General features: G+C 40.5%; 1 protein-coding gene across 6 annotated transcripts in view; it reads right to left on the bottom strand.

Moving 5' to 3' along the window:
- Positions 1-531: 531 nt before the first annotated feature.
- VBP1 (VHL binding protein 1) overlaps positions 532-27,309 on the bottom strand; it is a 39,760-nt gene continuing 12,982 nt past the window's right edge. Inside the window, exons 9-26 of one of the 6 annotated variants that reach the window (XM_030967352.1) lie at positions 23,835-23,920; positions 22,637-22,760; positions 21,881-22,017; positions 21,480-21,583; positions 20,471-20,617; positions 19,970-20,029; positions 19,754-19,864; positions 18,963-19,079; positions 18,816-18,846; positions 18,204-18,324; positions 16,265-16,288; positions 16,080-16,136; positions 15,647-15,754; positions 5,724-5,848; positions 5,078-5,144; positions 4,520-4,618; positions 2,653-2,791; positions 532-1,700 (exon numbers count right to left, since the gene is read on the bottom strand). In XM_030967352.1, coding sequence (XP_030823212.1) covers positions 1,630-1,700; positions 2,653-2,791; positions 4,520-4,618; positions 5,078-5,144; positions 5,724-5,848; positions 15,647-15,754; positions 16,080-16,136; positions 16,265-16,288; positions 18,204-18,324; positions 18,816-18,846; positions 18,963-19,079; positions 19,754-19,864; positions 19,970-20,029; positions 20,471-20,617; positions 21,480-21,583; positions 21,881-22,017; positions 22,637-22,760; positions 23,835-23,920 — 1,728 coding nt within the window. In that variant the 3' untranslated portion in view covers positions 532-1,629. Of the gene's footprint in view, positions 1,701-2,652; positions 2,792-4,519; positions 4,619-5,077; positions 5,145-5,723; positions 5,849-9,871; positions 9,951-10,780; positions 15,086-15,646; positions 15,755-16,079; positions 16,137-16,264; positions 16,289-18,203; positions 18,325-18,815; positions 18,847-18,962; positions 19,080-19,753; positions 19,865-19,969; positions 20,030-20,470; positions 20,618-21,479; positions 21,584-21,880; positions 22,018-22,636; positions 22,761-23,834; positions 23,921-27,309 lie in introns of those variants that run through there. The other 5 variants (XM_030967347.1, XM_030967346.1, XM_030967348.1 and 2 more) reach the window with 5 other exon arrangements.

Genomic DNA, 27,309 nt, shown 5'->3' with positions numbered 1-27,309 from the left:
CCAAACTGAAGAAAAAACTGTGAGCGAAATCAGGCTGTGTGTGCAGCTGCCTTTCCATCATTGCTGATGCTAGAAAAGGAAAATGGAGAGCAGCAGCCTGCAGCCTGAGCAGTGCCACATCCTGCTGCTGTGGCAGACACCTGTTGGAGAGCACAGCAGGGCTCCACGTTCCTCTGCTGCAGCCACAGACACTGAAACAGCAGCAGCGCCCGGGGGAAGGAAGAGATGAGCCCAGGCACTTTCTGCTGACCAGGGTTTACCTGCTCTCTGCCCTTCCCTGCAGCTCACTTTCTGACAGGCACAGTGCTGGTGAATCACTTGCTTTCAGTCACCAATTCAGATGTGCTGACTCACACTCCCCCTTTCATTCACACCAGCACCCAGCAGCCACACTTTTCATGTCTGCTGCTTCCACAGAATTTTTCACCCCCCCATGCCCAGTTAAGGGAGGGAAACATTATAGAAGGTCACACATCACATTCATGACTTCCACACAAAGAAAATGCACAAAACAGCTGTTTGCCACAACTGTTTAGTTTTACTATTTTAATATCATGAAATAAAAGTACAAAAAATTTACAGGTATATTGTTTCTTACATGAAGATTGAACAGTTAACATTTGCATTTATTTTGCAGTGAAACCTGTACTCTCAGTCACAGAATGTGATTATTAGCCACTGACATCACCACCGAGCATTTCATTTTAGAAAGAAACTGCAAAGGGAAGAGGCAACAATCTCGCAAGGCTTCGTAAGGACCAAAAAATACTCCAACTGTACCAGCAGAGGTCATGCTCCAGTCAGCCATCCTGACCTAACCCAGGTTTCCCACCTGGGAGGCTGAGTTCAGACATCTGAACTGGACATCTGGGCCAAGGGGCTGGAAATGGGAGGCTCTCACAAGCTGGGGGCTCTTGCGTCCCTGTTCAGCACCTTCCCTGAAATACCCAACGTGGGCACAGGTATGGAAAACAAGGGGTGAGGCCTGCAGGCCTGACATGCCCTGTGCTGCTCACTCCTTTCCCACTGCTCTGAGGACAAATCACAAACTGCTGCCTGTGGAGTGCTCAGAGCTCAGTGGCAGGCACTCAGCTAACCCAGAGTTACCACAAGTTTATCCAAAGTGGATACCCAGGAATGCCTGCAGGCTGGTGCTGCCATGAACTGACTGACACAAACCCCGATTCCACTCTATTTCTGTTGTTTCCTAGAACATTACAGCTGCACATCTCCCCAGTCCAAGTCAAAGTTAACTCCATTAGCTGTACAGAGATGAAAAAGAAAAACCCTGCATTGCCTTAGCCTGTGAATATGTCAGGCTCCATTTCATACATGCCCCTCAGCTTTTCAGACAGGCTTTCAGGTAGAAATTTATTTATGATGGACTGGTCTGATCAAAATACTACATCCTTTGCTGGACTGTGTGGTGCCTTTTCAAATAATTCATTTCATGAAGCATGCATGAAACCAAATTTTGAGTTTACAAATAAATAAAATGGTGCTCACCATTAGTTTTTATATATTTTACCATTTACTGAAATGCTGAAAGTAACTCAGTCCTGAATGAGGTTTGGGGGTGTTTAAATAAAAAATACTTGGGAATTGAAACCACATTTAAAATTGGAAAAACTATGCTTTGTTTTTGGATGGGTCTTGCTTGTTTCTTCTCTTTACGTCCCAATTATAAACTCTAGCCATATCTGAGGGTGTGGAATTAAGGAAACAGCTCATGCTATCAGAAAAGAGAAAAAAAAAGATTTTTATAAAAAGAGAAAGAGCAGTTTACAGAGTTGGCCACTTAGTTACAACAGTCAGTACAGAAAGCATTTCATGAAAGGGCTGACTTGGTGCAGAGCTTCAGCTCTCAGGAACACTGGTAACTGTTGGTAACTGCAGTATTTAGATCATTACTTAAAAAACCTCCAAAAAGATATTGCAGAGAAACACAGTTTTAGTTTTGCCTAACTCTTCACTGGTTTCAAGCTGCCCATATCAGCTGTATTTGCCTCTTTCAGGCATCCTAAACTCCTGCTGCACTAAGACAGCTCAAGTATCAACCTGAAAGAACAAGCATTTGTGCCTTCATTAAACTAAATCTAATGCTTCAGTTAATGGCTACACTCATTCAAATAGTTTTAGACTAGAAAGTACAAAAAACAACCCCACATGCCCAGGAGGTGGTTCATGACAGTATAAAGAAATTTTAAAAACAATGAGCACAGCCCAAGCCAGTCCCTTGCTTGCTGCAGCAGAGCTTGTGCTGCTTGGAGGCAGCTGCAAAGGCTGTGATGGGCAACAAAGCACAATGTTCACGTGTTCTAGAGGAAGGGTCACTGTGGTGACCCTGTGGCTTTAAGGTGGTCACTGGGCATCAACCCAACCTTCCAGCTCACTCTGCAGCCAGCCTGGGTTGCAAGCACTGCACTAGATTTCATGAGGACATATACACAGGTTTTGTTACCTCTCACACACCAACCTCCAACTTAGCCCTGCCAACACAATATTCCATTACACTGCTAGGACAGTTAAGTTCACAGGTGCTACAGAATTTTGAGGCAGCCAGTCTAAGATAAAAACACATCAGAAAGTTGGTTGTTACCTGGATGTTGGCTTTCAGAGACATCTCCTCCCTGCCATGAATGAAAAGGATACTGACTTCTGTAGTGGTGAACTGATCTCTGAGAAAATCCAGGTCTTCCTCTAGAAGATCGAGGTTTTTTGTGGCTGTTGACAAATTCTTCTCTAACAGAGCCTGAGCTTCATCAATATCATATTCAAGCATCACATTGGCCTGAAAAAGAAAGATTGATAAAAGCTTTTAATCTTGCATTGGAAGTACTAAGCCCCACCAAGTGTATTTTAGGCTGTTGTTCAAAACTAATCCTGTAAACAACAGACTGTCCTCACAAGCCAAGCAAGATTCAGGACAGGCAATGCCCAAATCCACTTGAGGCCTCCACCCCTTCAGTAACTGAGTAATAAATCTCCCTAGTGACTTAAAGTTAAGCTCTCTTCCTATAGCTAAGCAAGAAAGGATTTCTTCCCCTGTGGATCACATTCAGCCTTTCAGGTATAAGCATCTCATCCTCACTGTATTTAAAAAGTGAGACCTTACATTTCTTAGCAGCACTTTCCAGGTGCCACACAACTCTAGAAACAGTTTCTGTTGGATTCAAGATAAACCTCAGGCTCTGTGTGGAACTCTAACAAACAGCTGGCACTGTCAGTAACAAGAGCTACTACAGGTATTAGAGATACAACAGGTATAGAAGTCCTCTCTGATGCTGTGGTGATGCTTTTTAATCCACACATGGTTGTTTCAGTAAGACGCTACCACAGGATGAGATAAAAGAGCAGTATTAGGTGAAAATGCACCAATGAAGCTTTGTCCTCTTCAAGAACTGTGCCCTGAATGGAGCCACAGTCTGTGACTGACAGGATCCCACAGAAGGCTACACTGAGCTGCCAGAGCTGGATAATTTGTTCTCTAAAGGAAGTGGAGGACAGAGATCCCCAGGAACAGTGACACACAGCCCAACACAGACTGCAGGCAACAAGCAGGAGAAAGGCAGAAGGCCAAGAACACCTAAATAAAATTAATCCTGTGTGGCATTTCATTACAGCTTTTCAGTGTGAACTGTCAATAAGATGAACCTTCTCTGATGTTCTGTTAGGAAATAAACCTGGGATATTCCACAAAAGTAGGTGTTTATGAATTCTGAAGACAGTCTCCTAATAGTAAGAGCTATCAGAAATTTTTTTTCTTTTCATGATAGAAGTGGGAAAGGTTGGAAGCAACTGTCCAATTAGTCTGGATGGTTCATGTGTCAACAGTGCTTCTGTCCTAACCAAGAGGCTTTGTTTGGCAGCCAGCTCTGGGATTTAGGAACATCCATGACTTAAAAGTCTCAAAATAAGCATCAGCAGGTTAATCTCCACATATAATGAAGCCTCTAAATACAAAATGCTCCAACCTTAGTGGTTAAGTACTTAGGAATCTGGGTTGCGAATGCTGATCCCAGCAGGCTTTAGTGAAAAGTCTGCTCTAAATGCTGGCAGATACCTGTGAGCAACAGAAATCCCATCCTTCCCTACAAGGGTGCATGAAAAGGGAAAGCAAGATGCTGAATACAAATAACATAGAGAAGATGGGAAGCTACTTGCCAAACTAAGTTATTTTGCTGGGCACATTCCCATGCCAGGCAATGTCATTAATTTGAACCCAAAAGCGACAGAAATGGTAAGGGAAACACAAACAAGGTTTTTGGAAAGACCAATCCAGCAAAAAGACAATTCTCTGAAGTCTTATTGTTCAGGAACCAAACAGAATGGAACAAGAAATCTTCACTAACATACTGAAGTTGCCTGGTTAGATGTGCTCTGCTGCCATGGTGCAGCACCACCATGCACCCATCAACAGAATCATGCCCACTACAACCAGGGCAGACAGCAACCAAAACTCCTTCACAAGCCTTTTATGTTATTGAAACAGTTTCAGAGAAAGTTCCATTTTACTTACCCCCAACCACAAACAAACTTTATCTGTAGGAGGAACTGAAGCTTTGCAGTAGAGATTATCTGCCAATAAAAATCTGGTTTCCATTGGATGTGTGGAATCCTTAAGACAAATGATAAAAATTACAATTGTTATTTTCACTGGAAATGTTGAAGACATAAAACTTAGAATAAAGAGCACACTTTTCTGCTTTCTGCCATTGATGCAGTATTAACTTGTGTGGAATTCTACAGAACTTTACTTCAACACTAAAGTTAGAGCTCCAAGAATAATGCATTTTTAAAAGATATATTTAAAAACAATACAGAAATCTCTATAAAGAATGGAGATGAAGTCAAAGCTTAGCTGCAATCTATACACTATTAAAAATGAAGTTTGCATTACAAACATTAACTGGTTTTGAACTAACTTTCAAAAAGTACTACATACCTTTAAAAATAATTCTGTTATTTATAAAGGCATATTAAGTGTGCTCTCCAAAACATTTCTTGCAATGTGTTCTGTTAGGGTGGAAAGGTAGTTAGCTTTTCTCATACTCATTAGATATTCAAAATAATTTACCTTTTTCTTCTGCATGTGTTTTAAAATTTCTAATGTCTGTTTAATTTCAGGAATCTGACTTTTTAGCCTGTGAATTAACAACAGTCACAATTTATTATTTTACAGAGACACAAAGTTTCCTAAACAAGTGATCACTTTTATTATACAGTCCACCCTCCATTTTAAAACTTGTTAACAGTTTCTTCCAGCTTACAAAAGCAGGTTTGAAAGACATGGCATGTAAAGGCAGCTCAGCTCCAGCTTCACCTGCCCCTCACAACAGCGAGGCTGGCTGGCTTTGAAGCACAGCAATCCACTCACAACACACAGTAACAGTAACACACCCCCTTTCACTAAAACAGTACATTCCAAATATTTGTCATCTCCCAGAGGACAGGGAAACCTCAGCAGAAATACAGGGTGAAACCACTGCAGATAAAACAAAACCAGTGTGTTTTTTCTGAGGTTCATGGACTATTCTGACAGTGAGAGCCACAGGACTCTGCACTGTTCAAGCAAAAGCTTCCCAGAGCTGAGGGCACTGCTCTCCCTGACAGCCCTGGCAGAGGCAGTGGCATCCCCACGGCCTTCCAGGACACTAGATTTATTATTTTAAAAAATAGAACTGTGCTAAACATTTCCCAAATCTGCAAAAATTACAACTTACCTCCTTTTCTTTTGAGCAAGATTAAGTTCCAGAAATTTATACTTCTGATACTGCTCATCCAACTTCTTAAGAACTACATCTGCTGTCTCATTTCCAGGCTGTTTCATAAAAGAATCTACATCTTCCTTTAAGGGGAGAAAGAAACCCTCAGTGTTAGAAGAGTTTTATGGAAATCCTAGACACAGACATGCTATCATCTTACTGCAGCTACATCTAGAGGGGGTTTGAAATGGAAACAAACTTTTTTTCTGGACTGGAGTACAAAAGCATTTTGTTTCTTTTCTTAGTAATCTCTTCATTTCCCCCTCCCTGCTTTTTTTTTTTTTTTTGGTAGGGAAGTAAGGGACAGGTGTAAGGACTACTTCATAACCATATTTGTGGGTACATGGTTAGTGGTGCTTTCAGTCCTGGCTGATGTCAAGTGCCACCTTACAGGTGTCCATGGGGCATGGCTGAACCTGGGTTTCCTACCTGTAAAGCAGGGATAAGACTTCTCTGTGGCTAACCAGATTATGAACTATTTTGGATAAAACTGATGAAGGAAAAGAGCCTGCCCAAGCATGTTGTGGCAGAGAAAGATGCAAAGGGGGGAAAATGGAGGTATCTGCTCAGACAGGCACTATGGAAGTGAACAGCCTGGTTTCAAGAGCTCCTTCCATAGCTAGCTGGAATCCACAGAAACCTCCAGAGAACAACTCCAGCCAGTCCTACCATCAACTGACAGTGAGAACCAGGGACTGGCAGGAAAAGCTGCCAGAGAAGAAAGGCCTGAGCCAGCCAGGATGTCAAGCTTGGCATGTGCCTCCTTCAGAACCCCAGGAAGCAGCTCATCTGCTGGGGCCAACGTTCCCAGCTGCTGAAAGATACATTAGGCCAGGGATGAACCATGCATTTTTTGCCTCAGCACCATGTACTCACACAATTCCAGACAACTCCACCCCTCCACTGCGGTAATTCTGCCCTTGTCTACACAGCTCAGTAAAATCTGATGGAAGCCCTACCAAAGGCCTCTTCAGCTCCTCCTTTTGAACTTGGTGTCTCCATTCCAGAAGTTTCACACCAGAAGAAAACTGTAATATGTGACTAAAATTATATCAGAGATGGAGCTGCTCCCCCTCATTATCATGCCTTAACTCTCTTGGCTAAAGAAACTTACTAGGAAATTACTGAATCTGGTAAGGAGTCCCTGCCTTCCTCATCATAAAGGAAATCTGTAGCAGAACATGAACTCCACAACCTGCAGCAGGCAGCACTGTCCAGGTGGTAGATCCAAACTCAAGAGACCACACCTCAAACTGCCTGAAAAATGCCTCGAGCCACCTCACAGTCAGGGAAGCATTCCTGCCTCTGGATAAAGCTCCCAAGAGAAGCCTTCAACAAAGAAAACAAGGATTAGGTTTGGGAAAGTGTTGTCAAAGTGAGGCCTGGGGATAGTGTGAAATGGAACTCCCTCTTGTGGAAGCAGCTGTGCTTGTTTAAACCACCTAGGGCAGGGAGCAAAAGCAGGAGGCAGCAGCTCCCCCACACCCTGCCGGGCACCCAGCTCCCATCTGTCTGTGCACAGGGACAGGACTGAAACAAAGATTCTGAGAAGTGAATCCAGAAGTAAATCCAGGCCCCCTACATACTGGTGATCTCCTTCCACTGCATAATGTCCCAGCTCAAGGTGAGCTCAGATTTACCTCCAGGGCTTTCCAGCTGGGGCTTCCAAGCCTGGTCAGGCTCTTGTCCCACCTCCCCATCTGAAAGGCTGAGGCACAGTCACTTCTTTAAGCTTGACCAGAGCAGCTCTGAGGCACAGCTGGCTGCCAAAGCCATTAGGATCCCCACTTTGTGGTGTATTCCACAGCACCTCCCCTGCAGAATTCTTACAACACTTACAGCTTCTGCAAGGATCTGCCAAAACTCCTCTATATCTTTTTAGGAAGAGAATTCACTGGCAAAGCAGCATTTTGCGAACCTCAAGCCAAGGCCCAGGAATGCTCTGCAGAAGCCCTGAAGTGCAGCAGGATAGCACATTCCCACGTGTCCCTGGGGTTCTCTTCTGAGTGATGACCCAAATAAAGAGCTGCAGGCACTCACTCTGCAGAGCTCCATCACCTGGGGGCATGTGCAGAGAACATGACAAGAGACACCTACTGCAGACCTGCAGCCTCACACCTGCTGAGGAAGGCAGAACAAAGAAAGCATTTTATTTGGAAATGTTTGGGCAACAGCTCAAAACCACCACAGCTGAAACCTCTGTTTTGAGAGTTTGTTATCCAGTAAAACCCTCTTCTTAACACTACTTACTCTGAGTGCTCAACATCACTTGGAACCTGGAGAGGGACAAGAGTGTACAGAACAACTGCCTCAGAGAAGACACGAGCCATAAAACGTGTGAGGAGCCTCTACTGAACCAAGACACTGACAGGAAACATCTCTGAAGACAAGATCCACTGCAAGACTGCCCATGCAGCATGTGGTGAGGGGAAATGCCAAGCAAGAGATCAGCAAGTCTTTAGATGTTTTTGAAATAGAAACCTATTTTCTGAAATAAAAAAAGCTCTAGTAAAACCTACCCTCAAGACAGTGTTTTCACTCTGCAGAGCAGAATACCATTACAACTTCTCACTGCAGGCTTATTTTGAATAAAAGAAAGTCTGTTTTAACATCTACATCCAAGTACTTCTATGATCACCATCGAGGAGCTCTTCCGCAGACACACCTGTATTTGATCAGAGCACCTCTCAAATCTGAGAATTAGGGAGCTTCCAATATGTTCAGATCCAGAGATTATGAAGAACCACATGGTTTTGAAGAACTGAAGAGAAGCACAGGACTAAGGCACAGCCCCAGTACTCTTGGAGCCATGTGATACAGCACACAAGATACTTCAGACACAGGTACTGAAAGGAAATCACATGGAACCAAACACAGCAGCTACAAAGGCAGCCACCAGCATGGGATGAGGGATGTGACAGATGTCCTTAGAGTGTTTGCTGAGGCTGTTTATGTCCTGCTTCCTGCCAGGGTGGCCACCTTGACTGCAGAGTCAGCAGAGACCACAGGTTCTCCTCTGTCAGGATCAGTGAGGTCTCACAGGGCAGCTGAAGACATGGCCCTTCCTTTCACTTTCACCTCTGCTGGTCTCTCATGAGGCATGGAAAGAAGCTAGCTGGATGAAGCAATGGTTTTACAGCCCAGTAAGGATTTGTCAGATCCTAATTATTGTTAAAAAACCTTAAAGGAAAAGGAGGAACTGGATCACGGGAAGTAAATGCACTGCACCTGTCTAGTCAGGTCCTATGCCTATACAAGACGCATCAGCAGTAGAAGCACTACATCTAGAAATACCAAAATGCAAGTCAAACAAATTTATCTCTATAAATGCAGTTGTATCAGATGGGGCAGACATCCAGCCCTTCCCGAGATCCCCAAGGCAGCTAGGTACAGCCACTGTGATCAATAGTTATTGATCAAAGGAAATAAAACAGCAATCAAGAATTTGTACCAAGAGTGAGCTAAAAGTGGACAACGGATGATTGTGAGATTATGCCACTGCATCAGTCACTGATTCCTGCTTTTCAACCCCTCAACAGAATCATCAAACCCTCCATACATCAGTTTTCAAAGCTGAATAAACAAGTTCGGCCTGTTTTTCAGAAAATACACATTTGCTGGTTTTCAAGAACACACAGGCACTGCTGAAAAGTGAATCTTCTCAGCAGTGTAGAACTTGATTAAGAGAGGAAGATGCACGGAAAGGTGTTTGGAGCAGGGCACGTTACCCATGCAGCAGGAGCGGCCAGGCGTGCCCCGCCCGGTGCGTGCCGGAGGGCTCTCCCCACACGGGGCTCAGCGCCGAGCCCGGCAGTGCAATAACGCGGTACTGCTGAAAGCGGACAGCTCGGGATGGAACAGGGCAATCACCCGGGAAAAGGCCCGAACTGAGGCCGTGCAGGGTCTCCGCCACCTTCACCCCGGGTACCGCCCGCCGGCCGAGGTGCCGCCTCACGGGGCCGGGCCCGGCTGGCGGAGCACAGCCCCCACCCCTCGGCCCCGCACCGCATGAACGCCGCCTCGGGGATGCCCAGCCCCACTGCCCGGAGCCTCCCCCAGGAACCCCGCCCCAGGGCTGCCCAGCCGCGCTCGCCGGCCCCGCTCACCACGAACGCCGCCTCAGGGATGCCGAGCGGGCCGCGCTTCCCGCCCGCCGCCGCCGCCTCGCTGCCTCCGGCCGCCGCCATTTGGGAACGGACGGTGCATGCGCGGCGTGCGCCACAGGCGTCATCGCGTCAGCGCCGAGCGGGGCGCGGGCACCGCCCATTGGCCCAGGAGGGTGAGGAGGCGGGGCAGGAAGGGGCCGGCTCCGGTGTGAAAGGGAAGGATCGGCAGAGAGGGGAAGGCTCCGGCAGCGGGGGCTGCCTGCGGTGGCCGGAACTGTGAGCGCCTTGCCTGCCCTATCCCGAGAGGATGCCTCCTGTCTCACCCTGTGCTTCTGCCTGCGGAGGAAGCGCCATTGTTTCTAAACGCAGCGTGACAAGCCAAATAGAGCCAACGGGAGCAATGCCTTTAACAACTTACAATAAGCATTCCTAAAGGATCACCGGTAGTGCCTGCCCTGCATTCACACGCACAGGCTGCTCCCCGCTCCCCGGCCGAGCCCGCAGCTCATCGCTGCTGCCCGGGCCTCAGCTCTGAGATGGAGACCAACACGAATGAACTAAGTATTTCAAGCTCACAACTGAAAACAGACCTCTGAAACTAAAAGAAACAAAAATATTACTATTAAAAATGGAGTTTTCTGCTGTAGAAAGAAGGATCACCTGCAGCACCCCCATGTCCTTACCCTGTGCAGGCCCTCCCCACTGCTGGAATGGTAATGGCTGGGAATGAGCCCAGCTCCAGGCAAACCCAGCCAAGGCTCACAGTGCCCATGGAGCCTTCTCTTCTCCAATGTAAACACAGAGGTGGAACAAGCCAGTTAAACACCCTAATTCAGCCATGGCTTACAGGCATTATAGACACCCTTAACCCTGAGAACACAAAAAATGATCACATATACACATGCCTTGCATATGCCAAAGTTTATTTTTTTTCCAAAACCTGTTTCATCAAATACGTGGATATGAGCAGTTTTTTAAAAAATGAACAATTTGCATATTAACAAATTGTGAAGTTCCACAATTAAAATATCAACACAGCCAGTCTTGTGCTTAGGCTTATTTTTTTTAAAAAATCATAGAACATAAATCCTTAGATTTTTTTTCCAGTTTGTGGCTAGTATATTTCCACACATTCTGTATTCTTATAAAATGAAGGAACTCACAGAAAGGAACATCTGTACAAGAATACATCTGAAAAAAAGCAACCTAAATTATCATAGCTCCTTTTAAATAAATATCCAATAAAAGGCACAAACCTGTTATGGGAGAAAACATAACATACAAAACAAGACCTATTAAATAAATAAAGTGTGGGTCGGGGTAAGGGAAATCTGTTCCAGCACCTATTTTGTCATTGCTCCAAGATGAGATTCCAGCCAAACATTTGGTAAAGGATTAAGCTTAATCACAAGAATACACAACTGAGATATAATGAAAGATTTGACGTTACAATTCCTGTTGTAACTGTACCAGTTAGTACAATCTCTTTAAATAAATGACCATGAGAATCTGCATAGTGATGCAGCGATGTACGGATCAATGACAAGTCAGATACATCTCCAGAGTCATAGCAACAGGTTTTCTATAGTCCTAGCTATCAGTAATGTATAAATGATAACATGTACAGTTTCCATTGCTCAAAAATATAATCTTTTCAATGGAAATAAATGACTGATACAGTGCCTTTAGATGTTATCCTTACAATACAAACTACCCCAAACAAAGTTTTCCTTTTTATGTACAAATTAAGCACCGATCCACAGTGCATACTATTCTAATTGTAACCCCCATCCCTGCCACACATCAAAATATCCAGCTGGGGATAGATACACCCTGTATTCAATCTTGTAGTCAGAAGCTCTGTTGTTACTTTTATGTGTGTGGTTTTTGCTGTTGGCTTTGTTTTCTTCTTAAACAAAAGTCCATTTGTTATTTTACCTACAAATATTCCACCACTATGTGCACAGAACAGATTTTTCTAGTACACATGTCCAAAAATTTATTAAAAAAAATCAGTAACTTCTTGGAGGCAAAGTCAAACTATATCTGGAGAACATTAGAAAACCCCAGTTATTTAGAGAGGTACATGTTCAAGTCCAAGAGGCCTCACACAATCCACCTTTCCAAAGTCCCTCAGAAGCCATCCAATGGCACGTTCCGTGACAGCCTGCCTGTAGCAGCACCAGGTCCCAACAGTGAGGCTCAAGTGACCCACTAAAGTACAATAATGCAAAGTGTACAGCACAAATCAGTCTTCCTCCTTGTTCAGACAAACATGGAGAGACAGCTTAGTCACCAGCTTCCTGAAGTATTCAGAATATGATTCTGATCCAATGAGTTGGAAGGAAAATCACATTTATATACATCTCTCTTCACTCCTTACAACTACTGTTCGCAGTTTCTGCAGGCTGGTACAGTCACCCTCAAGAACAACCTTGGTGTTCAAAGTGTTTTGGTTTTTTTTTTTTTTGTGGAGAATAGCCATAAAAGCCTTGACAGCATCCTAAGTCCTTGATTTTCACTTCTCATGTATGTTATTTAAACACATACTCTGCCATTTTATGTGTTCCAATACATGCACAAGGAAGAGTTGGGCAAAACCCAGTCCTGTGCACTTGTGTGCAGAGAGAAGGTACAAAGTGATCTTTGCTTCACAAGGATCAAGCTGTAAGCTGTTTCAAAGCAACAAAAGAAGGTAGGTTACAAAGTTCTTAAAACATACTTTGTGGCTGTTTCTCCTGTTTTAATACTAGTAAGTTGGTATCAGACAGCTTTGCTACAAGAAAGCAGACCAAAAGAACCCTTAAAAGATCCAGAGCAAATCAGAAGTAGTGCAAGCTGTTATCCAGTACTAAATCCATTTCTGAGCCAGGTATATTCCAGATATTCAGAATGCTCTGAAATAAAGTTATAACAAATATATACTGCTTGCCAGGCATTTATTTGCATATTTTATTAAAATAATGTGTTATTACTTATACAACTCAGTATAAGAAAGAGACCTAACAGCTTACAGTGCTAGGAACTGCCTGCTTGTAGCACTCTCACTTCTGCCATTAATGCCCAGACATTTATAACTACGTGGACTGATTTAATTTGAACACAAGACTTTTGACTGCTGAATGAATCTATGGAATTCACTATTTCCTAAATAAACAGTCCCCTCAACACAACGATCTGTTCTAAATGGCATCTATTCCCTCAGCATGTGGAAGGCAACTATAGGCACTGAAGAACTCATTGGCTTAAAATTGTACAATTGTTCAACCCAATAAAGGTGGATTAAAGCTTGAAGCCCTTTGTAATTCAAACTTGAACATTAGACTACCATATACTGAGTCCAAATTCTTTCAAAATCAATACACATCAAGGAACACTGAGTTTTAAATTTCTGCAAGGTTTCATATTCCAGGAAATCAGCAGTTACAGATTTCAAGGGTTGAGGAGAGGAGTTTTGTTTCTTTTGTATTGATTCATTGGGCAAAATATTTACCATAGGGTTAAGAAATACTACTTTTGCACTCTTTGGACAGAATTAAGCATTTTGAAAAATAGAAGGGTTGTTCTCACTCTGAGGAATGTGCTTTATTTAGAAGTTCTCTATAGGGGAGTTTGACAAGATTCTCAGGCCTATCTGCATTTATGGTGAGAGTGAGAGATATTTCTGCAATTACAGACTCTCCCAAAAGATAGAAGACATACTATGCTGGAGGTCTATTGTAACAATAGAAAACTCAGCTTTAATATTAATCATTATTAGAAGTAATTTTACAGGAGAGCTTTTCATTGCATTTTGCCACAAAACTTCTGGAGGAAAGTTTCCCACTTCTATCTACTTAATTATAACTAATGGGTTTTTTTAATGCTATCACTTTTTATCAGACAGTGAAAAATACAAGATAAGGCATTTTCATAGCCAATTTCAGTTCTGGAGGAAGATTCTTAAGTACAAAATATGTTCCAGAAGTCTGAACACATCTGACCCATTGTGAACAGCAATATTTCATAAATTAGTTGATTTTAAAGATTTTCCTCTCAAAAAGAGTCCAAATTTCTTAACATAGCATTTTTACATTGAAATTACTACAGAAGAAAAAGATTACTGCAGCATCAAAGAAACAGCTATCTAAAAGTTTACATGTATTTACACATTTAAAAATAATTATTTTTATATGGTTTACAACTAGGTTCTTATTTCAAAAAAGAAGCACAAGCTATTCTCCACAGCTGGATAATCTCAAAATAGTTGCCAGTTCATGAGTGTCAGCATGATTGCAAGGTTTGAGTCTTTTGACCTAATGGACTTTAGAAAGAAGAGTTGGCTCTCTTGCCTCCACTGCAGTTATCAACAAGGCTCTCAGAGTGCTGCAGTGTTGGGGCACTGACAGACCCTGGCTCCCAAGGCTGCTCTCCCCTGAGCCCCTGGGAGGTGCCACCTGCAGAGAAGGTACCTGTGGAGGTGCAGCTGCTGGAGCTGCATGAGCTCTTCTGGAACACACTCATTTCCCCATGTCCATCACAGACTTGCAGCCTTGCAGCTGCTGGCTCCTTTTACTTAGCCCTGTAATACTGACATACCAATGGAGCAATTTATTATTTTTACTATGTGTCTTGTTGATTCACAGCATTTCAAACTCACATTAAAAAGTTTGCAAATTTCTATATGTTATTCTAATGTGAAAAAGCTGTCTGATTTCACACAATGTTGGCCTTATGATAATGCAAGCATTGCTCTTTCAGAGTATTTATTAGAGCACATAAAAATTTTATTGCTCAACTTGGTTTTGTGTTGTGTCTTGGTTACAGCAGCCAAAGAATTTATGAATAAAATAAATAACTTTGACATTCTCAGTCAATTCCTAAGGTAATCCACTGATGATTAAGGTTGTAGAGCAATCATGTAACCTTCTCCTTGATTTTGAACGTGGTAATCCAGCTTGCACCTTCTGAGTCAACCTCAATAAAAATACAGTTTTCTGCTGAGCAGTTAAAAAAAAAAATCAGGAAACAAACATGACTTCACACTGCAGTGACTGTTATAAACAAGAATCTCTAAAGCATCACAGTTCAAAATAATATTGTATTATACAGGGAATAAGCAGTTGCCCTGTTCAGGAATACATCATGGAAAGATTGAAATTCAGTCTTTTCTTTTTTACCAGTATTTGGTTGTTGTCACATCTTGTTGCTTTGGTGGTTCTACATGAACTGTATCTGTGAAACAAAGATTATGTATTAATGCCTCTTACATAACAAATACTTTCCCAGTGTTTTAAATAAAGAATCTATTTGGCTGCTTTGTTACCTTTTAAGTTAAGTCTGCAGGCTTTGGCCCTTAAAAAACCCCAAGAATATTAAGACCTATTTGTCCAGCTTGAATGATCTCTTGTCCATGCCTTTTTCCCTCCCACATCACCTGATCCTTGAAGAAGCTTCCAGCACTGCTCTGGTCAGCATGACTAAACCAAGTATCCAGCTAATGTCATAGGGAGACTAAAACCTACATACCTTCACCACTCCTGTTTACTTAATATTGAAACAGTGAGAAGTAAAAATCTGATTTTGACTCTTTCCTTGCTTCCTGTAATTCCATCATCTGAATTTGCCTCCTCACCAAAAAAAATTGCTGCCCTTGAGGAACCCCTCAATTTCACATGCAGAAATAGACCTGCAGCCTTTCATGAAGCATTTGGTTGTGTTTGCAAAGGCTGAAGTTTCAATATCAACAATATTTCAAGTTTCAATATCAACAACAATTTCAATATCACTGTTCACCTGAGTTTCAGAAACGGGTGCAAAAGGATTTGTTGGCCTTAGACCAGGTTGTGTGTACATCATTGTCTGGGGTGCCATCAAAGGAGCAGCTCCAACCTGAGGAGGTACCTGTGAGAAAAACAAAAAACCCCACAAAACCAAATATATAAAATGCAAACTACTTCCACAAGATACATCTTTTTGCATTTGAATTATAGTAGAAAAGAAAAATATAGACACACACACAGAATAAAGTCAAAGCTTTTAACAACCACCACTATATCAACCTCAGAATCATCTCTTGCAATGCAGTGTGAGAAACATACCAGATTTCACACACTACTGCAAATACATTTAATTTTCAAGATAGTCTGAACATCATAATTCATGACATGAAACCCACTGGTAGAGACAACTCAGTTTTCAGGAATACAAAACAAATCAAGCTTCTTACCATTCCATATACAGGCACTTGAGGTGTGGTCAATGGGTATGTGATAGGAGCAGGTACCTTTAAACAAGAAAATTTTACATTTCAGAAAAACGAATGCATACTTAGTAATAGATATACAGAACTTTGAAAACTACATATTTTTCAGTACTAAAAATAACCAATGTATTTACAAGAAATTGACTTACATATGCAGGATAGTGTACTCCATTCTGGCATAGCAAAAGGATAAGATAGAAAATTATTTAATAGGTATGCAAGCTGGAAATTCTAACTAAGGGATGGATTCAAGGCCAGTACCATAACAGTTTTTAACTATGCTCATTTATTAAAACCATTAAAGTGTGAGGAAAAAACTGCAAGGACAGTAACATAAGTTAATAAGCTTAGAAAGTTACCACTAGTACAATTTACAGCAAAATTAGAAATTTTACTACACCTAGCCAGATTTGAGCATTTTGCTTGCACAGGCACGTTTGTGAGAAGCTTTCAGAGGGCATGGCATGCAATGCTCCTTCTTCCTCCCATTATTGGAGAAGGGCATAGGAAAAAAAGCCAAGAAAGCCAGTGACCATCTGGTTTAGGAACTGAATAGCAACAGATGTTTAGTCAGGTTGGTGTTGCCCACATACTAACATCTGATGTCAGCACATAACACAATATGACAAAAGAAAAATGAAGAGCATTTTTAGCCTTACATCAGGTTACATTCACAGGCCCAGCAATTCATGTGCTTCCTAAGGCCACGCTTTGTTAAGCTGTGCTAATTCCACTGAATCCCAGGTGCTGGTTAAACCCTTGGCTATGGGACAGGATGCAGTGGTTCATGAATTGGAGGGTGAGCTCTGAGTGCCAGAGGCCAGACAGGACACTGAGAGCTCTGCAGTTCTCAGGCACACATTTTAAAGAGGCTCAGAGCTGAGCTAGATCTTCACATCAGTAACTGTTGGGAGTTCCTGAAAGTGCATGACCAGACACCTGGCATAAAAGAGTCAAATGCTTAGACCTGATGAACACATGAAATAAAAACATAACTCTAAATCCACAGTGATCAATGGGTACTAAAGTACCCTCTATGTTCCAGAAAAAGAAATGCATCAGCACTTTAGCAACACATTCTAGAGCACCTAGAGGGGATAAAGAGATTGTATAGTCTCAAAAAATCTCACATGAGAGTGCAATACAACTGTGCCCTGTCATTAAATTTTTTACTCTCATTTTTGAGTCCAATACTGGATTAAATACTGTATCCAACTTCTCTAATTCTGAATAAGCATAGTTATAAGACAAGGAAAATAGGCATTAGAGGCAAAACTATGGTTATTGCAAAATTAAGTCAGACAGCAGTCCAAAATTCACAGGAAATGTGGTAATTATCCTAGTTGTCTATGTAACTGAGATGAACATCTACTTCCCTTCTAAGAGCTATATTTTAGAAGTGATTCAAATTTCTATGAATATAACACAGTTGAAAAATCTTTTAAAATCATAGAAAAGTCAGTTGCCTAAAAATACCCCTCCTAGAAATGAAAATTCTTCATTTAAATAACTATAAAAGACACACTTAACATTTTGTACTGTGTTAAAAATATGAAGTTGCTGTTGAGCATTATCAGAAGTCCAGAGTGCTGCTTGACCTCACTATTGAGGTGCCTTGCAGGGGTTGCAGCAGTGTTTCACGATAAAACTGAAAAAGGAGCAAAGACTGGAAGGAACTGCAGTTTTGCCCTTAAAACACATTCTTTGGATTCTTAAGTGTGAATTTCTGTGTGCACATGTGCATGTGAGGGGGAGTGGGAGCATCTCAAATATGCACATCAGGAATTTTCTGGACTGGGAACATTTGTTTCAATCCTGAAAGAATTTATCAGCTGAGACAGGTAATCCAGCCTTCACTTGAGATGTAAGCCCTTAAGGGACAAGTTTTTCAGTGAGGGGAAACAAAGCATGCTAAAACCTCTACCTCATTCAGTAAGATCCTATGATCCTGTAAGCATTCCCTGCTACCCCAGGTCTTGTATCAAATGCCTTTGAAAATTAAATTTAGTTAAATTTAATTTGAAATGAATGCAAGCAGAGAAGCAGCATTTGCTAGAATGAAGTGTGATTTCACAGTACAGAAATTACCATGTGTGGAATAGTGGGTAAGGGAGTTGGGGTCCACGTGGTTGATGTGCTTGTTTTTGCTTGCCAGTTTGTTCCACCAGTAAGTTTTTTCTCTGTAGGCTGAGACCACTGCATATCTGATCTAAAATGAAGCCATGGTGTTAGTTTTCACGAAAAGACAACAGCTAGAGTAAAACAATATCACAGGAAACCCAAACATCCCTTAAAGCATGCACACAGCTGAAATCTATGAAGAAAAAATGAATTTCAGTAATTACTTATGTATCTCTTCTCCAGTAAGTGGGAAGTCTGGGGCTTCTGTTTGTGTTTAAAGGTAACTATATCAGTACTGCACTGTGCATATAATGACTAACTGGAGTTTGAGGTAACTTTTTCATTAAACACTAAAAGTAAAAATACTTCAATAAAAATACAGCAATTGCAAAACTAATTAAAGTGAGTTACTTTAAAAGTTAACATTGGCCACGTTGTGCTGACTGACCACAAACACACTGTTCCAATGCACTTCTCAGTTATTCTGGATTGTTTCAAGAGATGAGATCCTTGCCATGTTAGTGCCAGAGACTTTCAAACAGTCACATGAGAATATTCTAAGTACATATATGCACTTACTTTTTGGATGGAGTTCCTCCAAAGCCAAGATCTGTGGGGGAAAAGAAGCAGACAAAAGCCATAAGCATTTTAATTTTGGAGGGGAAAAAAGCTTATTTTGCTTTTAGTAAAAAATAGGAAAGTAAATTTTAAAAGCTTCACACTTACTTCCTACTAGATTTGCAAGTGAAGAATCAAGGTCATTTGCTAAAATTTTTCCACTTTGCTGGCTGGCTACAGTGGCTCTTTGACTTTGTGGTGGTACTGTGGGTTGCAATACATCATCTAGAAAGTTAAAACCTAAACAAAGAAAATAAAAGCAACTGTTAACAAAATGGTTACATTATATTTAATAAATGACATCTATAGGCCAGGGAGGTATTTTCTTTATAGAGTACTAATTTGAATATTTATATGTGAAGGTTCAACATGATGGAAGTACTTAAGACTTTGATAGAAGCATAGTTTAACTTCTTATTTTTCATGGAATACTGTATTGTACCTACTAATCTAAAAGAATCTTTAACTGTACTTTAACAATACTTTGCTACACATAAGAGAAAGACTCTAACTCATGTATTCTTCAAGAAACACACACAACCAGTTCTGCACTTCTGCAAGAACTGTGCCTCTGGATGGAATCAGAGGGAAATCATCACCATGCATCAAGAGAAAGCACAGAAGAAAAATGAACATGAGCTTACCCATCAGGAGAATCCAGTGGGCCACATTCAAAGTTTGTTCCCCCAGAGAGAGAGGAAACAGTTATTACACAGAGAATGAAATCAGTCCAAGCTAATTTTAAAGTAAATAACAACTGAACTGATTGCCTCTTATCAGCCCATAATCGCCTTGCAAATATATTAAGTTATTAAATTTCCAACTGCAATGGCAATTATGCTAAATTGTTAAGCAATTTTTGCCTGTAGGGTATAAATTAGTCATAAGGCAGTTTTTACCACTTGCAGTCCTGTACTCTGGTGCTGTAGATTTTCCTCCAAAAACAGCATCAAAGTCCACATTAATTGTTGAAGAGGCAGTACTCGGAGAAGCTGAATGAAGAGGAAAACCTGAAAAAAAAGTTGAGTAATGAAATACACCCATGAAGTTATATCATTCATTCTAGTGAAACCAGAAAGTTTTAAAAAACAAAAAGAAAAAAAAAATCGAATTACCATCAACAGTCATAGGATGATACACAGAAGCATATGTTGGTTTATGACCACTAAAGTCATCTTTACAAAAAGAGAGAGGAAAATAAGATCAGTTTTAAAGAGAAAAAGGAAGAGGGAACCCAACAATTAAGTCTGCAGTTAAAAATGAGGATATTTTACTAATATAAAAAGAGTTATTTTTTTTATTTTACAGATTTGAAAAGCCAAGTAACTGCTGCATTCCCCAATACAAAAGAGAAAGGAGGTTGCAGTTTGAAAGAAATCAGCTGCAGGTCTTAGGATGTCTAGACTGGGCAAGCAGAACAAAACAATAGTTTATTTTAACTACAGAAATAAATGTTTAAGGAAACATATAATTTACTACACCTGGCATTAATGTACCATTTTCACTTGTTAATAAAAAGTGAAAATTGGCCCATATCACAAAAAGACTACATGGCCCACATTATTAGCATTATCACCTCCAGTTGCAAATAAATTACATGAGGTTTGGTTTTTTACCACTAAACAGTTCCACTGTTTGTTTGGAGGAAAAAGAAGAATTGATGAAAGGGGTGGCAGATTTTACAGCTTCTTCAACTGGCTTCATGTCAAAGATGTCCAGATGAGGTGGAGAACCAACACAACCATTTGAAGACGAGAAAGGACCTTTCAGATGCAGGAGTGAAGGAAAGAATACAGAGTACAAATAATGGAAAAGAAAAACAGACTGAAATGATTGAATATGAGAATCTCTAGACAAAGTCAAATTGTAAATATTCTACCTAATGATCAAAGTTAGATACAAATTTTAGATAGATATTATCTAAATACAAATTTTAGATACAAATTTATAGTTTCAGATTAAAATCTTAACAGCTCTTTGTTTAGGGAAAATAATTCTGCTATTGACATAAGGTGGGAGGGGGAGAATGACAGAACATATATCAAAGAAGTTAGATGCTACATTTTTGGCTTCAATTATCTATCTTTTAAATAGCACATAAGAGCATCAACTCCACCTATTAAAATATTAACATTTACCATGGAGTTATCACTGCCTGCTTTTGGCATTTAAGCCATTTCTCTGACATCTAACCTGACCATTCTTTGGAAGGATGGGTGAAGAAACTGGAGTCCACAGCTTTTTAACAAGAACTCTGAAATTACCAACACCTTTTAAATGAGAAGTATATTAAATATTGCTTAATTAAATAGAAGTACTAGTCCAGGATCTTCTCAGTTACACTTGCTTAGGTTTTATTTCCCAGTGTTTTTTAACTTAGCTCTTGAGTTATAGTTCTTCTCCCTGTCCCCTTTATAGAAGAGTTCTGCTCCTTTGTTCCATCAACACTAATGCTATGTGTTCAAGGAAGTTGGTCAGAATTTTCAGATTATTTACTTCATATTTTGTTACGAACGTTTGGATGCAAAATAGTTAAGGTTTAAGATGCAGATTCATTTAAGTACGAACCTTGTATTCTAAGAATTCCCTTATCATTTAGACAGTCAAATTAAGGTATGAGCTCACCTCCCCAAGCATTGCTTGCTGATGTTGATATAGCTGGAGTACTTTGCACAGTTGGAACAAATGCAGGCTGAAGATCAAAAAGATCACTAGAAAGGTTGGGCATGCTGGATAAGAAATGAGAGACAGAGAAATATAAAGATATGTAACAGGCATTGCACTCTTGCTTTTATGAACACTAATACCAATCTCATTTTCTCTTATTTGCTAGCAGCCCATCAACAACAGTGATACAAAAAAACTGGTAATTAAGCACTTACTGACAAAATTACTGTGGGTACACCAAGAAAACATCAGCAAAAGGTACCCAAAAGGTAACCAGGATCACAGTTTTGCAGCTGATTGTGGAGTTACAGGTCAGTGCAGTAATTTCTGCTTCTTTTGGAAAGCAAAATCTCTCTCACCTATTTGTTGTGGGTGCTGGTGCAGCAAAGAGGTCAACAGCTACAGTGGTATTCACACTTTTTCCTGATAAAGTGCTTGGGGATGCTGATGTGGAAGTAGAATTTGATACTACAGAGATTTCTCTTAATCGCTGCTCCTGAAAGGTAAGAGAGACAGTTGGCATTTTAGTCTCATTAAATTATTAACATTTCAGTCCTGGAGACCTTTTCAAAGAAGAAAATTTTAATTCTATAAAGTCCTAAAAACAGAAAAATAACTGAAATTAGAGATAAGAGTATTTGCTTTAACAAAGCATGTAAAAATCAAGGCGAGACTTGATGTTTCAAATAATTCTTTTTTAATCCATATCTGCCTAGAAGTAAATCACTTCTAATCAAGCTACACATTCCAGGCTCCCTCCACAGTCACTCAGAGAAACAGCTCAATGGACCTTTGTTCAGGAAGGCTCATTTCCCTACTTTATGAGTCTCTTCATAGTCCAACTCAGATGTTCAGAAATCAGTATGACAAGGTGCAACCCAATCATAATGTAGCAATGTAACAGCTTTGTTTAAATTAATTTCAGGTTTACATCGCTCACTACTTCTAGGTATGTTCACTGCATTTCTACAGCACTGGTCAAAACGCAGGTGTGTGTTTTACACAGCTCACACTCCTCACATAAAACACTGAGTGACCCTGCAAGCTTTATGACCATTACTATGTTATCAATTTATAAAAAATTTTGAATACAAAACTTGATAAAAACATCCTACCTTAAGTGCCTGCAGTCTAACTTGCTCCTCTTCCAATGCCTGCTGCTTTTCTTTCTCATCCATTCGGCTGAAGGACATTCCTGTATTGGCAAGTGTGGAAACAGCACTGGATAGGGCACTGGCTCTAAAAAGGAGCAAGAATTTTAAAAAATATTATTAAAAAACCCACGGTCAGGTACACATCACTCACAGTTTCATCATCAAGTGCCTTATCTAGTTGTGTGTCATCCTCCTTCCCAGTCACTTCTCTCCTTACTCTCTGGTACATAAGGGCAGACACCCCAAAACCAGTTTGGTGACAAAGAGGCACAAGTGCGCAGAGAGACTCCCTCGAGTTTCAGCAGGTAGGAACAGGAAAATGTGGAACATAACAGTTGTCTTTCCTTTTAAAGTTATCTAGACTAGACTGGAATGTTATTCTAATGTCAGAGGCACAGAAAGCTTGTTTGTACACTATGTAACAACAAAGAAAGCACAGCATTATACATAGGAACAGAATATTGTGGCAGTGAATCCTTAGATTCTTGAAAAAAATAATCTGAGGGGAAAGACAGCAAATTGGGAACATAGCTCAGCCTGACACATTTATCAATATTTACCAAGTTTCTGTGGGAGAATGCCTATGCCAAAAGAGATCTCTCATTATTCAGTCAGAAATATTTTCATACATACTGACAGAAAGAATACTTGACAGAAAGAATAACACAATTTCTTTCAGAACAACACATCTAAGATAATTTGGCTGTTCTGAGGAGGGGCTGAAGAACTTTTATGAGAAGGTCAAGATAAATTCATGGTCTGAGAGGTAGGCCATGAATATAAAAATAATAACAATTCAGATAAATACCATCCTGTCTTGGGTAGGAAGAGTATCAAAATCCAAACACCTTATAAATGTTACAAGTCAAAGGACTTTTAAAAAGTAGAAGCTAAGATTAATATTATACAAGGTCTCAGCTCAGTGATTTATTACAGCATAATCAGAAGTCTGTCTGAGACACAAGCAGACATACCTACATTTCAAACGTGGCTAAGCTATCAGACTATTACTCACTAGATATTTCATTTATATTTCTAGGAAGATACATTCAGAAGTGAATAAAAATCAAGAATAGCACATGACTGAATCCTGAACATTGTTAGAATGACAAGGGCAAATCCAAAGTACAGGCACTGTTGTAATTCATTGGGCGCTCACCTGCTGGCAGCAGAGACTTCCTTTGTTTTCTTTCCCTCCACAGAAGCCAAATGCTGTTCCAGTGCCTCAAGCAAGCTGCTGGGTGCCTAAAATTAAAAGTATTTATAAAACACTGCTTCTATCAACACATCATTGTTTAGTACAGAGATTGTTTTTAGTTGGTGAGAAAACCAAACAAAATCTCACACATCAGTAATGGTGCCTTTGGGTTTTGCTGCCATCCTACACACCCAACTCCATCTACTCAGTGGGGGTTCCTTAAAAGGAGTGGGATCACAGAGGCAGGAGGGAAGGATTCCCCACAGTGGCTCTGCTTCTGTGCATGCAAGTCAGATTCTTGGTTTTGGCAACAGTATTTGCTATGTTAGAATTAACTGAATAACCAAAGCTGATGAAGCACTACTCCCTTAAACTCACACAAGTCCCCAGACAAAGACCTGGCATTTTTTACATATTTTCCCAAGTAACAACAAAAACGCAGTCACTCTCCACTCAAATATTTATAGTCAAAGGCTTGCAGTAGAAACACCTGACAACAGCAGGATGTTAGGTTTGATAAAACAGGGAATCAAATCCAATCTGATCCCAAGGACACTACTGCAGATTGAGTAGCTATTCAACATGTAACTGTACAATAAACCAACTCAATTACTCTAAGCGAAATAAATCCTACTGCAGATTTAGATGAAAGGCATGTACCTCTAAAATGTAAATCTATTTGCCAGCTCAGTCCTCCTCACTTGGCAGGGTTTCAGAGACATTAAGTCTCTCTTACCACTTGCCAACTTTCAGGAGGTAGAACAGATATAACAGGCATTGTTTGGAGGAAAAATAAACTTGCCCTTGCTAGCCCTTCTGTACCAAAAGCTAGAACAAGGCATTTCCTGGAAAGAGGAAAATATTATTCACACAAGGCTTTGGCAGGCAAGCTCCTCTTTGAAATACTGAGCACAATTCTACCTTCTCATTTTCATTGAAGGCAAATTCAAGCTAGATTAATTCAGAGATGGAAAAAAAAGCAATCAAAATAATCCTATAAAACTGCTTGTCTTAAACTGAAGACCTGAGCTTATATGTTTCTTAAGTAGAGCAAGGTAAGCTAAGACGGTGTAGTTACCTCATCCCAGGTCATGAATAAATTCAGCGTTCGACCCAGACAGCTAAATCCCAAGGGGGACATTTTGAAATAACCTTTTGGAAAGGTACCAGGGACAAAAAAACCCAAACAAAAAAACCAAAACAACAAGTAAAAAACCAAAACAAAAAAAACCCAATCAAACCAAACCTCCGCATACTTTTACCTTTCAGGAGGCACAATAGCTTACAAAAGGCATTGCATGGCACAGCTGCTTAGATAATCTTAGTAACAGGAGACCATGCCCTAATTCCAGAAAGCTTCTCCTTGCATTATTTTCCTCCCAAATCCACTCAAACTTATTTGTATGGAAATGCATATTCTGTACTTTTTTAAAAACCCTCTGAACAACCCCCTCAACCACAACAACTAAACCAAACAATCCAGTAACCCCCTCTGAACTTTCTCACTACAGCAGATAGCCTACCAAAACATCAGACTTGGAGTGAACAGGGTGGTTTTATATCAGAAATTATACCTGGGCTAATCCAGGCACTGACTTGAGAAAGGCTGTATTTCAAGATTCATCTCCACCCCCCACCCCCCACAACAGACTAACAAGACAGACTAACATCCGCACAGAGGGAAACAACCCTGTTATGTTCATGAAATATAAGAACAGCTATTAACAGAAAGCAACACCCACCTACAAAGGAAATTGTTTTCTTCACAGAAACAGGCAAAAGTGGCAGTATTAAGAAATTACAGCAAATCCTTTTTGAAGTGGCACTAAATGGATGGACAATTATTCAACTCATATTAAATGCCATGAAATTTTCTGTCTAAGTGGAATGTTTAACAGTGGCACTGAAATTGCCAAAATGCACAGGATGCTGAGGTCTACCACCAGCTCAGAATTGCTCTTCTCATGTAAGTGCTCTTACAACAAAACAGCTGAGCTATTAGAAATAAAATGTTGTGGGCACAGTAGATATTAAGTATTTTCTCACTGAAAGTTTCAGATAAAAAAAGCAGCAAATGAAGTTAAATACCCCTATTCCCAGTAAATAAAAAAACCCCACTTGCTTTCAAGAGCCTTTTAATGACCCAATTAAGTGGCCAAGTGCACACTAACCCAGTGAGGTATAAATAACTTCAGTATAATGTGATTAGCATAATACAGCCCAGCTGAATACTGCAGTACTAATCAAAAGACAAAGTATGACGCTAAGATCAAACAGCAACAGAAAACTTCAAACTACTGTTTTCAATCATTACCTGCCCTTACCCTGATGGTTTCAGTCATAGTTCCTTTATACCACATAGGCAAGTTCTTGAAGTGATTAATAGTAAATGCTAGGAGCAAGCATTAGAGATTTGTGCTTTGAAGCACGCATGATTTCAGATGGAAATCATACTGTAGGCAGTAATGAACACCACTGACAATGGAAGTTTGTGGCTTAGGTTTGATTTCCATACTAAAAAGACACTGATTAAGGTTAGGCAAATCTTCACACTAGATATATTTTTCATGATTAGCCCATGAAATTGAATTTCAAGAAGCTAGTGTAGGATTAGATGTGACTGTTCAAACATTACACATTAGATTGTTAGTTTGTCACTGACTGCACTCCAGCAGCTCCAGTGCTCGAGCTCTAAGGCACTACAGTTTGTGCCCAAGTCTCCTCAGGCTGTTTATTGCACCCTGCAGGTTACACTGTGCTACAGAGAAATAATGACAAACACTCTGCTCTGTTGGGTTGGCCCTAGGTGAGAAATAAAACATCCCTATAAACTGAAGGGACTCACAAAGAATAATCTTATTGACCTCTGTGCACTATCAGGGTTTCCTGTTCAGCAGGTCAAAGCATTTTCTCACCTCCCTTCTGCCCCTCAGATTATCCCCACTGGAAGGTGTTTCCCTGCATTCCACCTTTCAGACTGAGTTTTCCAGCACACAACCTGCATGGCACATGTCCCTCATACTACTGAGTAAAATAAAAGCCAGCATTAAGAGCTGATATTGAAACATCAAATTTATTCTTCAGACTTAAGGGGACAGAAAAAAATTTCAACTGAACCAGCTCCCTGTCATCTTTAAGTGTGTTGGAAGACATTAGGTTAGAGTGAAATAGGTTTTCCTCTAGGTATGGCAAGATACTTCTGCCTACCTGCCAAGGAATGCTCTGTGATAAAAACCAGAAGTTCTTGAAAAATATTATTTTCTGTAGGTTTTATTGTTTTAAACAATCAAAATATCTCATTAAGAACTGCAAAGTGTAATTATTGAATACATTTAATCCATGTGAGAAGCCACTATACATATTTCCCACATATAAATACATGAAAGAGAATACAGCCTCAAGAAGAAAAATTAATATGCTACATACCAACCTTTAA

Source organism: Camarhynchus parvulus, chromosome 4A (assembly GCF_901933205.1).
Source record: "Camarhynchus parvulus chromosome 4A, STF_HiC, whole genome shotgun sequence".
Lineage (NCBI taxonomy): Eukaryota > Metazoa > Chordata > Aves > Passeriformes > Thraupidae > Camarhynchus > Camarhynchus parvulus.
This window is presented reverse-complemented; position numbering and strand designations above follow the sequence as displayed.